Raw genomic sequence first — 17,420 nt, forward strand, 5'->3', positions numbered from 1 at the left:
ATAAGGATGTATTCAGGCCAATTTACAAATAAGCCAGCTGGCTGGCATTAAACATTCTCTACATTCCCAATCAAGCAGAGTGTGTCACTAAGTTACTCACTGGCCGTGTCAGCTCATGTGTAAATGTGGGAAAGCTGAAAGAGCATTAGTAGTTCCTATTTTCACGCTTAAATTCACATTAAAAAAACAGCAAACCTATTTCCACCAAATATAGACCGAATATGCTTTGAAGCTATCTATCCTGCTGAGAGGAAAGTGATCATTTGAATGGAGGATGTGTGTCAAACACTGCCGCCTAGTGATGATGATGATGATGATGATGAGGCCGGGCATGGCTGGACTAAAAGAGAAGTCCTCATAAAATGTCAAGACGGCTACAGAGACAGACAACAGTCAACATACAATACAGACAATACATGAAGCACGAGTACAAAGTCAAATAAAAAAGCAGATCTGGTTGAACCTTTTCCCATTTTTATTGAAAGGAATTGTTTACTCCAGTTATCTAAAAAAAACAAAAAGAAGAAGAAGCTCCATTCCACTTAGCCATCACTGGAACGTCACAAGGCCAAAACAAGCTGTGAAAGGTTGAATTAAAAATTTTGTACAATATAATGGTCAGTCTTTAAAAATAAAAACTGATCAACAAAAAAAAGAAGCCACGAGAACACTCAGGCGTACATACTGTACGCATGTCTCCGTGAGTGTGTGTGTGTGTGTGCATGTATGCTCGTCTTCTTTACAGAGATAATTGGATGTATAACCTGCCAGACGCACTCCGACATGTACATTTACCTCATGTGACCGCCTGTTAAAGATTACATTCTCGCGTGTTTTGGTTGGTTTATCGGATCCTTTTCTGTTGGCGCGCGCGGTAGACGTCGTGGATGGGCGGAGCCACGGCTCCTTTGTCGTCCTCCTCGTCGGAGTCTGCGTTTGGCCTCTTGAGTGACTTGGCGACCGCGTGGTTCTCCATGGGTCCGTTGCCTTCCCCTCCGGCGTCGGGCTGTCGGCCGGTGATCAGCTCCACGGCGGCGTCGACGGCTGGAGACGGAAAACACGTCGGTCACGAAAAGGGGGCGGAACCACTTGTTGTCGCACTGACACATTGTACACAAACACGTCGGACGGCGGTCTAGATATTTCAGTCTGGATCCAAGTGTTAGATTACTGGATGCCGGAATACCGGACTGGTTTCTAGTTTTAAAAAATTGGATTCATCCAAAGCAACGACAAAAGCAACTTACTGTCAGGAAGTGTGCATCTCCTGAACGTCTCCATGAGCTCATCCACTTGAACAAAGGGTCCCTGCAGCGAGAAACAATCAATCACAAACCTATTGCGCTCTCGTAGGAACCCCCCCGCTCCTTTCTTCTTATTCATTCCCAGTAAATATGACATCGGCCGCTGCCGTTACTCACAGTGAAGCACGAAGGCGGAGGGAGCAGCTTCATGAGGACGACAGCAGCTGGGGGCACTGGGAACACGCCACCGGGGACCGGGTGTAAACCTGGAGCTGTGGAGAGGCACACGAGAGGCGACGTCAAAGACGGATCCAGTCAGGAGGAGGAGAGCGGTGCGGCCGCACGGCGACGCCCTCATCCCGAAACACCGCGTCGCCGACTACGTACGGGCGAGGTGACGAGGCTGGTACGGGATCATCTGATTAGTGTCGGGTTTGGGGTACTCGGGTTTGCGGTCGGCTTCGTCCTTCAGTGCGGGCGTGGAGGGCGTCACCACAGCCTCTGGGAGCAGTGCTGACATTTTGGACCGAGACACGTCCTACAAACACACGGCGCAAATATCGGTCGAATGAGAAAAGCCCGTCGCCGCTTTAGCAGGAGGAGATCGTGAGAGAAATCTCGGCCTGAGGCACACCTTGTATCCCAGGGCCTTGAGTTCACTCAAAGAGCAGGGGTACAGGTCCATGAACTTGTATCGATCGACGAGCAAGGCCGTCTCCTTGCCCTCGTACTCGTCCTTGAAGGCGGTGAACCGCCTGCGCTCCACTTTCAGGATACTGGCCAGGTCTCCTATGTTGCTCTCGAAAGCCAGGAACCGAGCCCAGATCTCGCTGAGGGATGAAAGGGAAAAAACACAAATCAGCAAACGGAGATACCGACGGTGACGGTGATTCTCTCCGTTGAATCGATTCGCGACATTTACCCCGATTTCTCTGGTGACAAGCTTCCCGAGGTGAGCACCCGCTCAAACAGAACCCTGGTGTTGTTGTCCTCTGAAGGGGGCGAGGAACACGCAAGAAAAACAGGTTCATCTTCCAGTACTTTGACAATAATGACGGCGACATCTTTCATTTCATTACAGCAGGACACCACTGTTATAAAAAATATAAAAATAAAAATAAATATACACTTTTATTAATCCCCAAGGGGAAATTAGTTCTCTGCATTTAACCCATCCTTAGTTATTAACCCTTGTGTTGCCTTAGGGTCATTTTGACCCGAATCAATATTACACCCTCCCCCCGCCTTTGGGTCATTTTGACCCGATTCAATGTTTCACCCTCCTGTTACCTTTATATTTACTAACATATTTTACCCTTTGGGTTCAATTTTACGCCAGCAATTAAAACCTCCAGAGGCTGCTAAATTATTAGAATTAATATTGTTTTCCAAGTTTAAGTGTGAGGCACTTTATGTTTGTTTGTTGACTCCCGAAAGAACACCGACATTAAACATTGAATGGGGTCAAATTAATCCTAAAGTGGGGGGAGGGTGTAATATTGATTCGGGTCAAAATGACCCTAAGGCAACACAAGGGTTAAGGAGCAGTGGGCTGCAGTGATGCGTCCGGGAAGCAACTGGGGGTTCAGTGCCTTGCTCAAGGACACTTCAACTTGCAACTAATGGGGAGAGCGGGGATCGAACCCACAACCTTGCGGTTGCAGGACGGCCCTCTTACCCCACTGAGCTACACCGTTACCTCATTATCAAAGCAACTTCTCTGAGATGAATGGATGACGAGTAAAGAACACATGTCCTCCACAACAACACGCAACCTACCATTAAGGTGGGAGAGGTAATCTATGTATGCCAGGATGTACTCTGGAATGTCGCCGTATTTTTTCAAACCAAGCTCAAAAATCTTGAAGGCCACCGATTTATCCTGCGGAAGGGGGGGGGAGATGAAAAATTGTTTACAAGAAAGCAAAATACATTTAGGATGTATTCGTGTAGCATTGCACAATACACACACATGTGATTATGTGTCCTCACCTTGCTGCAGTAGTACTCCATCAGTGCTGCCGTCACATACACATGGTGACGCGTGCGCAGATCCTCCCGGGCCTTTTTGAAGATGGTACGACCCGACTTGATGCCTTCCGCCCTCCTGGCAAACTTCATGTACTGAATGTAGACCAGCGTGGGGTCGATGTCCTCAATGGTGAGCAGCTTGTTATAGATGCTGTGGACCTTCTCGTACTTCATGCGACTCTGAGAGCAAAGCAACAGACATCGTGCCGATCAGCGCTGTTCTCACCGTGCGCCCGGTGTGACGCGTGCTGCGCGGGCGACTCACTTCTTCGTAGTCTGCGAACGAAAAGTACAGCAGCATGTTCTTCTTCAGGAGAGAACCGATGGCACGTTCGTAGATGTTGGCCGCCTCGTCGCTAAACAGCTTGGAGTTATTCATATCCTGAGCGGAAACACGGACACAACAAAGAAATGTTGAGCCGAGTTGGACAGGATTTGGACTTCTGGAATTCACATAAATTCATAAAGGTTTTTTTTCTCTCACCCCTTTCTCCGCCAGCAGTTTGCTGGACTGCTCCAGGTACTGTGCTGCCTCGTACCAGACGTCTGGATGGTGGCCCAGGACCAGCAGGCACTGCTCATAGGCAAACATCACTGCAACACAGAGCGCGTCGGCACATTAACAACAAGTCACAGAACAACAGGACGCGTGCTCGCGTGACTGCATTTCTACAGGAGCTAAAGAGCCAAACATTGTGCTCCTCCATCGACTCACAGGCCTTTCGGGGGCGTGTACAGTCACGGTTTACGAATAGTCACCTCTCTTTGTGATGAGGGTCTGGTCCTCTGTGCGCAGTGGGTTGCTCTTCTCCCACTGGATGTACTTCTTCCACATCTCCACCTGCTGGGCTTCCTGAGGGGAGTTCTGCGGCGGTACCGAGGGTGCATTCCTGTCCAAGCCCTTCATCACAGTCTCATACTCCTGCCGAACACGCACCGTGCAACGGGTCGTGTTAGTTTACAACAGACAGGACCAGGATTCAAAAGAGGTCCGTGCAGAGGGGTGACACCGCCTCACCTTGGCCACTCTCCGGGCATTCATGTAGTCCCTATTTCGATCCTCAATCATCTTTTTGGCCAAGTGCACATTGATTCCCTGTTCATGACAAAGACAAGTAAGTATAGCACCCCATCACGCCCACATTTCAACAACTCTCTATGTGCAAACACGTACAGGTGGGTCACTCACCTCCTCGTATTTGCTATAGTCTCTCCAGAGTTGCTCGATGTTGATCATGGGGTTCACGCAGCCTCTCTGGTACACCCTCCGTACTGCAGTGATGCGTTGGTTCTCTGCATATGAGCCCACGGCCTCACTAAAGGAATGCACGACAACGTCAACATCTAAGAGTCGGCTTAAAAAAAGGTGAGTCTTTGAAATATTACAGGAAAAACCACTTACACTCCTTTGAGGAAGTTGATGTAGTCCACCCAAATCTGAGGTGAGGAAAGAAAAACTGTTAGGTAACAGCCATATAAGAAGTAACATACACACATAATATATATATATATATATATATATATATATATATAAAGCACTAGCTATGGTTGCGTAGATCTGTGTACCTGATAGCTCATAATTTCCATGCCAATTTTATCCAGGGCAAAGTCGTATGCCTGGGCCATCTTCTCCCTGAGGGTAAAAAGATGAAGTGATGTATGCGTGTCATTTTGTTCCGAGTACAGCAGAACGTCGACGTCCTGATCCCGCTGTGCCGCTTGCTCTCTTACTTGTAGCTGGGCAGCTTCCCTTTGGTCTCTCGGACATACGAGAGGTAACATTTCCACAGGTCGATGTGCAAGACTTTCATGAGGCACCTCTGAAACAACTACAGGGGCGAGAACACAAGATGCAAGAACTAGAACAGAGACACAAACACACAGTCACATGTGCGTAATCTTACCGGACCACCACCCAGCTGCAGCGTTTCATTTATTTGGCTTCATGCACACATGTTCAAAACTCGCATTTAAAAAAAAAAAAGTCAACCCATGTGTCAGATTTGGGTGCAGGTTCCAGGTTTTACTCAGTGCGGTGCACGCTAGTTATTCTGCTTCGTTAGACGAGCCTCAGATGTGCCCGACATGTCAGAGAAACTGGAATCCAGCAGTTTGGAGCTCGTCTGAGAGATGTGGGGTCTTCATGAGACATTCAGACAAAAAGCTCACATCATTAGTTTGTTTCAGGCAAGTGGAAACAACTAGTGTCCTAGAGCGATGCAGAGGTGAATGGCTTACATTTAAATATAAATCATGGTAGTATATATATAAAAGGTGATGCAACAAAGAGATGGCAATGATTATATATATATATATTTTTTTACCTAATAATACAGTCATGGTAGTTTTAACGACAAAGTAATAGCTATGGTTGCAAGTCAATATATAGGGAATCATCTCAAACTTCAAATGGCACACCGGGCATGTTCTCCCATCTGCACTTTTAGATGCTTCGTAAAACTATGACATTTAATGGACACTATAATAAGTGTCATTGCATATGGTTCCCGAAGTCACAAATAATCTTTTACAGTATTTACCAGAATAATTAGAAACGTTCAGCCAAACATTCCAGATCATTTAAATCTAGTCAGCTTCAAAGACTGTGATGGACACTTACCTTTTCTACCTTGTCATAGTTTTTAGCCTTGATCTGCAAATTAGAGTGTAAATGCAATGTTAATTCAACATCATCCTCTACTTGTATGGCTAACAGGAAACATGCATTCATGCAAAGGTAACACATCTCACACACACACGGGACCCTTAAGATCAACAAAGTGAAATTCACACAAGAATGACAAATAACTTTAAATGGGGGTTTATTTTTTTATATATAGATATCACCACATGAAACACCTTTGGAGCAAAGTGCTTACAGTGCAACGTCCGGTGTTCGATTGCAGCCGATATAAATAAAGCACAAATTTACAAATAAATGAAAGGGGGAAAAAAATAAATGCGTTACATAACCCAGAACCCAAATGTTGTAGAAAACAAATCCTGACTTACGTATATATATATATATTTTTGTTGTTGTTGTTGTAAATTAGTATTTGATATTTAAAAACTGTCTGTTTCTGAGATATTAGCACACCATACTTTATGTGCCAGACTATAAGTAAATAAACTGATTTGAACCAGACTGGAAGGGACACAAAGTCATGTTTACACGGGAAGTAAATATCCACAAGGCACTGAGCAAGTGCAATGTACAGCTTTTTTTCTCCAAGGGTTGATAATAATCAGACTGATCAATAGTCAGACTGGTCGAATGACTTGCTTATGGGTGCCCTGCTGGGTGAGGCCGTCACCTCTCAACTATCCACTATTGATTACAGACCCCCAAAACTACTAATACAAATGCATCCACATCGGAATGTAAAACGAAACTGCATAAAATTCAACAATTCAAGATGAAAGCCATATTGTTGATAATTATGCAATACACAAAAGTAAAGCAATGCAAAAATAAATTTGGTACGTCCTCTAAAAAGGACCTCTACGAAAGTTTTGCAAAACACCTTTAGGGTAACTTCCCAAAGACAGAATGACAAATATAGCACCAAACAGACAAAGCTCATGTGAATCTGAAATAATAATGGAGTCAAGAGGTGAGTTGAGAATATGCATCGACTGTTTATTTTTAGCCAGGAAAACAGTTATTTCACCTCCAAAGTATCATGTAATCCATGGACAACATGGAATGTGAAATCCTATTAAGCTTTCTTGGGATAACCAACACAAAGCAAGAGTAAATGTGAGATTAAAACATGATGGAATAGAATCAGACGGACTTCCAGAATGAGTCAAATCTGTTGTATAAATCGTAAAGCTTTTAAAACAACTGCTGCAAATCCTAGATGTGTCCCCATGTGCTAACCTGAAATAGATCAGCCACATAATGTGCAGGATTTAGACCACAGTAATGGAATAATATGCAGGGAGGATATAGATCTTTCTAGATGGTCCTCGTGGAGGGAAAGCATACTACATGTCTAGTGGCTGCTTTTAGGGCGAGTCTGGAGTACCTGGTGACATCACAGCCTCATGAAGCACAAACTCCACTGAAGATCACTGACAGACGAAAGAATCTACAACACACCGACATGATCCGTTCAGCACACAATCGGCTTACTTTAATATGAAATAACAAATTTCACTTAAGTTACATAATAAAATATAAACTCAGTAATTGGATGAGCGTGATCCAATTATCTCGGGTCCAAGAAAAAGACAAGAGTACTGTGCATTTGTTGATTTATATATTCTACATTGCACTTAACGAGTGAAACCGTGCACAAAGTCCAAATTCAAGAGCTCCGGAAACTCAACAGCATTTGGCTTCAGCCGGTGGATCATTTATGCAGAACAACATTGCAAATACAAGCAATCACAATTACACATTCCCTTTCCGTGAGAAAATGAATGTCAGAAAACTAATCAGAGTGCATTGTATCGGTCAGAGCCGACATTACCGGAAAAAGGCAATGACTGCCCAGTCGGCAACTTTCACTATGTAACATCTCCAGAGAACCAGAATCTCACACAAAGACACACGGTGCTCTTTGGGGAGCGTGCTTGTAGTCTATAAAAAGGGCAGAGGAAGAAGCACTTCAGACGTGGGTTTTGGTCAGTACGTGTAGTTCTAACCTACATGTCGTTTCAATGGAGGGGGGGGGGGGGGGGGGTTAGAGCTATTCCACATACTTACCAAATAGGGGAATGCATTTAATCTAAATAAATATTCTGCCAACATGTCTTGGTTTAAAAAAAAGAATGACATCACATCATGTTTTTTAAAGTATATATTATTTATAAATTAAATAACTTAAACCTAAATCAAGTGTCCAGTCTCGCATTCCAGTAAATATAAACCGTAAGTACCTTAATTTGTATTTTGGGCTAAATTGTGATTTAGTGTTAAGCGGGGAGAGGTGGCGACTCAATATGTTATATTTTAAGGGGGTGGCCTATTTGAATTGTGATTAATTAAGTGTACACAATAAGACAACTTCTCATTTAGACTAACATCGACTAAACCAATGGTTCTCAAATGGGGGTACATGAGTTCTTTTAAATATATTTCATATACATCTTTTTTTTCACCCGCAAATGCTTTGCGCAGGCGGGGTACTTAGCTGAAATAATTTCTCGCAATATTTTAATCATTGAAAAAGGGTTGAGAACTGCACTAATCTAATATTTTCTTGATTTTTGTTGATAATTTCAATAAATGTACATAGATCACTCCAACAAAACAACTGGGTGCCAATATCTGTGTGCTATAGAACTTAAATAGTTTTCATCCTTTGAATTTTCCTTGAGATAATTACCCAACTATTAGTCAAAAGATGTACCTGTATAAGGTGTTAAAAAATATACATATATATCTTACATAATACAGAACATTGTTTTAAAAAATCTGGGTAATGGGTAACTGTCATACCAATTATTAAATCTGTAACCTATAAAAAGTATACTCGTCTGCCATTACATTCGTGTTTCGATGTTTGAATCTAAATCGCCTTTCTGATAATCTTAAGATCCATAAATGAAACATCCAGAGCTGAAGTCACTGCTTGGCTTTGGCATTCAAAGTTGTTGCAGACCGTCAACTTTAAGAGAGGAAACTATGCTTGTGATGTGGAGCAACACTGATGCTTTATTGGCCCAGGTAGTTGGTGCCATCCGTAAACTGGAATTTATCATTCAAAAAGGACCGTCTCTGAAAAGCCTAGTCCATTTGTTAAAGGCAATGTGTTCTTTCATAACATATGCATGTCCACTTCATTAAATTTAAAACCCCGGGCCTTTTTTTCTACAGAGTAATCCTAATGGATGACGACCACGGGCGAGGGGATAGCTTCATCCAGGGGAGCAACCCCACAACAACAAACCACAACAACTACAACCTCAACATACAACAACGTTCAACTCAAGGCACAGAGGTAATCATTATCCAGAACTACACCCTGGACTTCAAACTAGAAGCCAAATCTTGATGCCTGATAATGCTGTGGCACGTTGTGCAAACAATGTGTCTAACACCAAGTAGTCATCTGCAGAAATGGAGGGCATCAGAAAATGCACTTCACCGGGTTAGGACAAATTATGATGTGCAAAGGAAAATTAATCCTCCTATCAGTTGCTTATTGCCTAACCGCAAAGCCTGTTGGTTGCATCAAGGCAAATGGGTCACTGGTCGTGGAGTGAGGAGGCATGTCTCAAGGAAAGAAAGGGCCACACAATCAAAATATTTGTTTATAAAATTACCCGAAAGAAATGACACAGGAGGCAAATAAATTGACACGACAAGTGAATAAAAAGGCTAATGCACTCCGATACCATTAAAATAGTTTTAATATTGTTGCAGACCAAACATGCAACAAATGCACTTTACCCCCATTTAAATATGTAGATAATATGTATCGTTTGAATCCTATGAACAATTTGCTGGAAAAGAAATGGTTAAAGCTAATCTCCCCTTGGCTCGAGTTAAAATGCACAATTCTTACGGAGTCTATTTAGGGCCAACAAATCAAAAGTGCTTTAACATAACCCTACATCTATGTTCATCACATGTGATGTCACGAGTCTTAGGCAGGTAGATTCTTTCAGCTGTCAAAATAGTTTTACATTATCTTAACCTTCAATAATAGACGTAGTCAGGCCAAATGACTCAAGAAGAATTGTGACTTTAAACTCAAATGAAAAACGAGACATTTTGGTTGTGTGAAAATCACGTTGTTGATCATGTTAGAAAACCCCCAGCCATGCACACTAAAGAAAAGAAAAAAGTATTAACCTCGGCTTCAATGAATAGTTTCCAGAATCTGCCAGAACTTGGGAACTGCGTGACAAGTCGTTCATATGTCTTCCTTGCTTTATCTATGGGTTGGTTCTAAAGAAGGAGAATGCAATCACATTCCACACTATGAAAATCAGTCATATGGGAGAAAAAAATTAAGTGCTTTGTATTTTAACAACACGTTACCACTTATTCCCCCCCCCCCCCCACACACACACCCGTAAACCCAGTTTGCTTTTAACCCCAGGAATACAACTCTGTGTCACTAAACCTGTGCTTCTCGAATCAGAATGCTCCATGCGTCAAGGTCATATGGGTTCTCTTCCAACTTCTTCTCTGCCTTCTTCACCTTCTCTGGAATATACTCTGCCGCTGCCTGCAAGACAACACAAGGCACAGGGAAGCAGGGTTATGCTGCTGGACAGACTCGCAGTTGCACTTGTAAGGCGGCGCCGGGGGGGGGGGGGGGGGGTGGCTTTGGGGCTCGATGAGGTCCAACATTACGCTAAATATGAAATTATTAAATACGCTAAATATGAGATTATTAAATAGAAGTGGGTCGGGTGTCGATCGATGGTGATCTACGTTATTGGCAGCGGCCATGCAGTGTGTGGTATGGAGGGAAAAAAATCCTCGCGGGCAATTCAGTCATATGCAGTTACGAATACAGACACCCATCTAACGAAGTGTCTTCGTGCCTTGCACGATGGAGAAACTTTAAGCACCGTGAAAAAGACGACTAACATTACCCGGAGGCCACTAGAGGAGAATATTAATTTGAAATGCAGGTGGGGCTGAGTTACCTATCGCGCTATTGTTGGACAATAAGTAGCGACAGGGCTACAATTAGCCAACACGGTGTGCGAGAGGCTAAAGTGAAAAGCTTTAAGATAAAACCTTGCAGCAAGTGTGTAATATTGCTTTGTACTGACGTATAACCCACAATATAACGCATATGCACCAACATGGATTATATGCTAACGTTATCGATATCGCTACATACAAGCTAAATAATATGCTAGCGTGTCACTGAGGGTTAGCTTCCCCCTCAAGTAACGTTAGCTAAGTTACCTGTTCGGCTGCTCCCTCGGTGGCCATGGCAGGAAGAGTAATCTAGGTTAGAAATGTTACACCGGTTGGGATTAACGCTCAAATGATAACGTGATGGCAGCCTTAAAAAAAACGACTAAATAATCGGCATAGCTTCGAAGTGTCGATCTGCCCTCAAGCAACTAACGCTAGCTAGCTGCTCGATTGCTGGCCGTTATCTCAAAATGGCGTGAGACTTGTGTTCAGTTGTGCGCCGACACAACGGCAGCGACGACAGCACTTCCGGCGCGAATCTTTCAGCAAAATAAAACACCAAGGTCCACGAAATGAACCTGACAAGAACACATACACCAAGTTGCAATGTAATTTAACATATCATTACACTTTTAGGGGAGTCAGAATATAGGAGATGTGTGTTAGAATTTACCGATATGATTGCCTCTTATATATCATATGGTGCATTATGTTGATTTTATTTTGTATATTTTATTGGAAGAGTTGGATATGAAGGATGTTCTGTTCTCTATTCTTATTGGTCATATACTCATAATCCATTCTTTAAAAAAGCTAAAGAAGGAAAATAATTGCACTGTTTATGCATGTCGAGCACGGGCATTCAGGTGGCTCATGAAACTGGCAACCACGTTTCTTATTTTGGCCGATAGGCGGCTTCTTGAAGTGGCCATGAGACAATACAGACCTTTAGCTTATGTAGATATAAATATATAAATATATTTATTATTATTATTTTAATTAACGTATATATCCGTGAGGTTTGTCTTATGAACTTCAAATCGCTTTATATGTAAGACTATACGCTATTTCAGCAGCAGTACAACAAAACTACCCGACGCTCACCAGTGGGGGGTGACACACGATCACCCGCGCAACGAGAGCGCGCGCTCGTGTGTATCTGGACAACGATTTAAAACAGACCAGAGCAAAAGACAGTCGAGCAGTTACCTGATCACAAGCGAACAAGTGTCTTCTGCACCTCAAACAAGAAAACTAATCGTTCGTGTGTATAATTACTCATACAATAGTAGTACTGTAACAGAACAGTACTTTTCTTTTTCTAATACATGTGTTTATACTTTTCTGTGATTGGGTCTAGGTGGACAAAAAAGGAAGGGAAACAAAAAAGAAGCTTGTGCTGGCAAGATCATTGGATGGTGTGGTATTATAAGTGCAGTTTTGTAGGTCACTGTTGATGAAATATTCTATAGTCTTTCCTGACTAGGTTGAGCCCGGGAGGGACAACATGCTTGCGTCCTCCATGATAAACTAAAAGGACTAAAGTGGTCTTTCCTGGGCTACTTTGCTTTCACTATTATCCAACTGTGTTTACTCATAATGCAACAGGTTAGACAAGAGGTGTTCACACCTGCTTTCCAACTGGTGGTTTGTTGTCTGTAATTGGGGTGGGGACTGGGGAAAACAATCGCATTTTTGGTGGATTAGATTACAGCAAGTGTTCTCAGACATCGGGGGTTTATGAGCAGCTTTGTTTGTCAGCTGGGTGCCTCCTGGCTGTCTGAGCAGCAGATGTCCTCCCCCACCATTAGACTACTCTGATGTTGACACATTGCCCAAAAAGACCGAACATAAGTATTTTTGTTTATTATCATTAGGTTCTTCCATTGCATTTTAAACACATCTCTTATACTAACTGATGGATTCACCCTCCTATTGTACACTGCCTAATATATATATATACACTACCGTTCAAAAGTTTGGGATCACCCAGACAATTTCGTGTCTTCCATGAAAAATCACACTTTTATTTATCAAATGAATATAAAATATAGTCAAGACATTGACAAGGTTAGAAATAATGATTAATATTTGAAGTATTAATTTTGTTCAACAAACTTCAAGCTCAAAGGAAGGCCAGTTGTATAGCTTATATCACCAGCATAACTGTTTTCAGCTGTGCTAACATAATTGCACGGGTTTTCTAATCAGACATTAGTCTTCTAAGGCGATTAGCAAACACAATGTACCATTAGAACACTGGAGTGATAGTTGCTGTAAATGGGCCTCTATACACCTATGGAGATATTTCATTAGAAACCAGACGTTTCCACCTAGAATAGTCATTTACCACATTCACAATATTTCTGATTAATTTAATGTTATCTTTATTGAAAAAACAGTGCTTTTCTTTGAAAAATAAAGTCATTTCTAAGTGATCCCAAACTTTTGAACGGTAGTGTATATATATATATATATATCATTTTTAAAGCACATGTGTTGTGTACTTTTGAGCAATCAGTTATCACTGCCTCACTTTTGTATATTCCTGTAAAATAAAAAATGCAGTTTCCCATTTCGTTGACCCCCTTACCACTCATTGGCATTGCCTTATATATACATATTGCTATTCTAATGCATAACTTTAAAGGTTTGGTTTATTAAGGAGAATATCTAGAGAATGTAATTGTCTTGTCTTTCTCTTTAAACTAATTGAATACAAAAAAAACACAGACTTATAACTTTAATGTGTTTCATTCACAAGTCAAAATTGACCACTGCAATGTACGCCTTATTTCTGTCATTCTTTTAAACATACACAAATGTTAACATTTCACAAATTATTTAGGCGTACAATACGTGTATATCCTTATAGGCGTGCAAGCTACATCCACATCCTAAATCGTTGTGGCTGTATTTGATCGATTACTCTAGTCTGGCCAATGCCGTCAGTTCACAAACATTCGCTTGCAGTTGGTGCGAGAGAAAAAGGACATGATAGAGGCAGCCAGGCCCACGAAACAGCACGCCAAGACGGGGTAACGGACCCCTTACAGAGATGGGCTACTTCGCCCAAAGAGGAAGAAGACGAATTTGAACTGTGTAACTACAACCTGGACTCGGCGTGGGGTTTCTAGACGTTCATATGCAAGAGTTATTCATTGTTTAAAATGTGGGAGATGGTGGCGTTACCAAGAGCGAGCTCTCCCTTCCTGTCGTCTAGGACAAGATGGCAGCAATGCAGGCGAACTGTGCATGGTATGGATTTATAAGTCCATAACATGTTCAGAGAAGCCCTGGATTATACTTATATTGACTCTCTGTGAAGGTGAGTGGTGGATAGAAGGCCGTCAATGGGGATATTTCTTTATTTTAACCTTTCAAACGATAGTTTGACTGTGACGTAATACAAAGTCATAACTTGGATGCAAACTTAGCTAGCGAGGCTTTTGCTGTATACGGTTTCAACCCGTTCGACTTCTCGCGTTTGGACGTATTGGTGAATTTACTCTATTATTAACCGGTGGCGATGACGTTGTTGGCAATTCTGAACACGAGGGCACTTGACACTGTTGGGTTTGTTGTCACGGCGACCCGTTGGTTTCTATTTTACGTGTTGCCCTAGTTAGATCTATTGACGCTTGCTATGTTTAACTAACACTAACGCACCGTATTTGGACAACTTGGACCGAGCCACTACCGCTAGCTAACTTGTGAGTGTCTTATTAACATCAGCGTTACTTCATACGCTCGTTATGTGTTAGCTTTCAGTTGACCTAGCAAAACATCGCAAGATCATGTTTAACACGCAAACAATAATTACAGCTAGCAAAAATTCGATAGTCCTTTTACATTTTCATAATAACACATGCTGGATTACACGGTCTACATATGTACGATATGTTTCACCTGACATTAAACTAACGTTAACTTCTAATCATACTGTAAATATTTTACATAAGTAAAATTGTAAAGTGGTATATTTATTTGTTGCCATTTAACGTGGGAATATAACGTGTCGAAGCTGCGTACTGAACTGAAGGTCGGCTAGCTTTAGTTCCCTTGTAAGCCTCTTTCGGGGTGGATGTTGTTAAGTATTTCGCTCCTGAGGCCGGTTCGTTGATACCATGCACTAACTACAACCTGTATTTCTAGATCAAGTCAGTCCTGTTCATCGCCTACAATCTCACCCTAGACTGTTAACAGATATCAAAGTAAAGCCGAAACGCAATGTTTTATTAATATCTGAATTAATATTCAGGTAATCGTTCTAAACAAAGCTGTAATAACCTACTTGATCTTTGACCACAATGCAGTTGGTGGTCCCGGTTTAACTATGAGGTAAAGGGTCATAGTGGAGATTTTATATGAGATTGTGGACATCAAAACCACCCACGAGCAAAAGTAAAGTACCCTATATAATTTTAGGCAACATTCTTTTCAGGAAGAGTCTTTTTGTGGCATGAAACCATCACTTTGAGTTTCTGGTCCCCTGAAAAAGGGTGATTCTGTATACTGAAAATTAAGAATAGTTCTGTGGCCGACAACTTTCCTCTCGGCATGTCTGCCTTGTATGATGTTAATGCAAGTATTTACTTAGTTTCACTAAAACTAAGGAGTAACATATTGTGGTTAATTGTTTTGGTTTCCTCTATTAGGGGGAACATGTTGGCAAGTTGGGCCTATGCATCAGGCATGGCTAGTTTGGTCCAAATAGTATCGGCAAATGTAGCTGCACTCTTCTGTAGTTTTAGGTTTTTCTTACCTTTTCAACGATAATTGCTGTTTTACTTTTGATTATTTGGATTGTATGCAACACTACTCTCATACAAGTATCATGTTATACAAGACCATTTCAAACCAATCTTTCTAAAACACATATATGGTGTTGAAACTGTAATTCGTTCCAAGCAGGTAATACTGTGAATCTTTTCAACGACATCATGACTCTTGAGTACATTGAGGCTGCTGCACTGTTTGTGTGAATCCCTTTCGCTTTGATGCTTTTGCCCGCTGTCCACGTATCACATTGGTTAACTTATCATTAGCAATGACTCAAAAGCAAGGTTGTGGGTGGTAATGATACCAGTAATGTGAGAAGGTCAGCACACTGTGGCCAGTAAATAAATGGGTAAACAGTGTTGTTCCATACAATAATTGGTATTACTGGGTAATGTTGGTTAACGGGTGGAGAGGCAGTACGAATTGGGAGCATGTGATGTGATGCAACACGGGATGTGCTTTTCTAGGGGAAGCTGGTTATCAGTATTACATTGTGGCCAACTTAATGACTGGTTTCCAAGTGATGTCATCTTTAGATGCGCGTACAGATATGAGGCAGCAAACAACAGAATGATTAAAAATGGATGGGTAGAGCACTGACAAGAAGATGTTGTGCATATCTTGCATTAGTCGCCACATCGATGGGTGGAAAACATCCAATATCCCAAGAAGAAAACATCTATTCCAGCAACCGGAACATAATTACCAAGACGCATCAAGCAATTTGATCAGAGCCCAGGATTTCAAGAACATGGTAGATGCTTTTGTGTGGAAAAACAGGAAAACAACGTCAGTAAAATGGCTCGCTCTGCTACTCTGTTCATGGCTTATTCGATACTGATTTAAGTATGTGTTACTCTGATCAATTCTTTGCTGATTTGAATGCTTGTTGGGGCTTCTAGTATTTCAGCATGTGCAACATGGTGACAGCTGTTAATATATATTTGATATAGGGGATACAGGTGGCTTTGAATGCAAAATGCATTAACTTGGTAGACATGTTAGTATTAGTGAAACTTTATCGATAGATATTAGACATCTGAAATGTGGTTTTACGATTTACATCTGGCATGCATCTAGTATATTCTCATAGTTTCCTCACAGAAAGCAATAATGACGTATCAGGGGTGATGAGGCCTCCGTCTTCTTAATCTGTGGCCATCTGGGCTTCTTATCTACATTTTCATAAGTATATGAAAAAGTGATGGGCCCCATGCTTTGCACCATGATGAGCAGCATGTTGAGTATGGATAACGTGTGGCGCTTATTAAACAGCATTAACTTTATATCTAGTTTAATAGTCACCTGCAATGTAAAAATGCCTGTCATACAGGGAGACGACTTTGAGATACGTTCACTGTGGTCACCAAGTGGTCACGTGTTTTGGAATACAGAGGGCCTTTTTATCTAATGGGCAAAGAAGATTATGTTCACGAGACGCAGGCAAAGCCCCGCAGTGTCGAGGTCGCTGCGAGTCAACGCAGCAACCTCTGCTTAACAATCAAGGGATAGCAACAGCAAATCAAGCTTGTTCTTCATACGGTAGTGCATCATTAAGACCTAACCCTTTGTTATGTTACACCAGGGGTGCTCCCACTTTTTCAGCACGCGAGCTACTTATAAAATGTCCAAGTCAAAACGATCTATCTACGTTTAGTTTAATAAAAGAACAAAGACGTGCTGTAGAGAAAATTTCAGGGGGGCGGGCCAATTTTTTTAAATGTCATGCGATCTACCAATACTACGCC

The 17,420-nt window shown here is 41.9% G+C and overlaps 2 protein-coding genes across 4 annotated transcripts in view; one reads left to right on the forward strand and one right to left on the reverse strand.

Annotated features, from left to right (window-relative positions):
• Positions 1–452: 452 nt before the first annotated feature.
• On the reverse strand, positions 453–11,359 carry cstf3 (cleavage stimulation factor, 3' pre-RNA, subunit 3). Its single transcript, XM_056412975.1, has 20 exons — positions 11,158–11,359; positions 10,358–10,462; positions 10,084–10,179; positions 5,896–5,928; positions 5,007–5,104; positions 4,842–4,908; positions 4,678–4,712; positions 4,465–4,591; positions 4,294–4,371; positions 4,035–4,197; positions 3,760–3,869; positions 3,541–3,657; positions 3,237–3,455; positions 3,024–3,126; positions 2,167–2,236; positions 1,879–2,074; positions 1,632–1,782; positions 1,422–1,516; positions 1,248–1,308; positions 453–1,044 (listed from the first exon to the last, which is right to left on the reverse strand). Exons 1-20 carry the CDS (start codon positions 11,182–11,184, stop codon positions 845–847), a joined length of 2,151 nt encoding a protein of 716 aa, XP_056268950.1. The 5' UTR covers positions 11,185–11,359; the 3' UTR covers positions 453–844.
• A 2,541-nt stretch (positions 11,360–13,900) lies between these two features.
• hipk3b (homeodomain interacting protein kinase 3b) overlaps positions 13,901–17,420 on the forward strand; it is a 45,447-nt gene continuing 41,927 nt past the window's right edge. For 2 of the 3 annotated variants that reach the window (XM_056412325.1, XM_056412327.1), the window contains exon 1: positions 13,901–14,218. In XM_056412325.1, coding sequence (XP_056268300.1) covers positions 14,146–14,218 — 73 coding nt within the window. In that variant the 5' untranslated portion in view covers positions 13,901–14,145. The remainder of the gene's footprint in view (positions 14,219–17,420) is intronic. The other variant, XM_056412326.1, reaches the window with a different exon arrangement.

This window comes from Pseudoliparis swirei, chromosome 4 (genome assembly GCF_029220125.1).
Source record: "Pseudoliparis swirei isolate HS2019 ecotype Mariana Trench chromosome 4, NWPU_hadal_v1, whole genome shotgun sequence".
Classification (NCBI taxonomy): domain Eukaryota; kingdom Metazoa; phylum Chordata; class Actinopteri; order Perciformes; family Liparidae; genus Pseudoliparis; species Pseudoliparis swirei.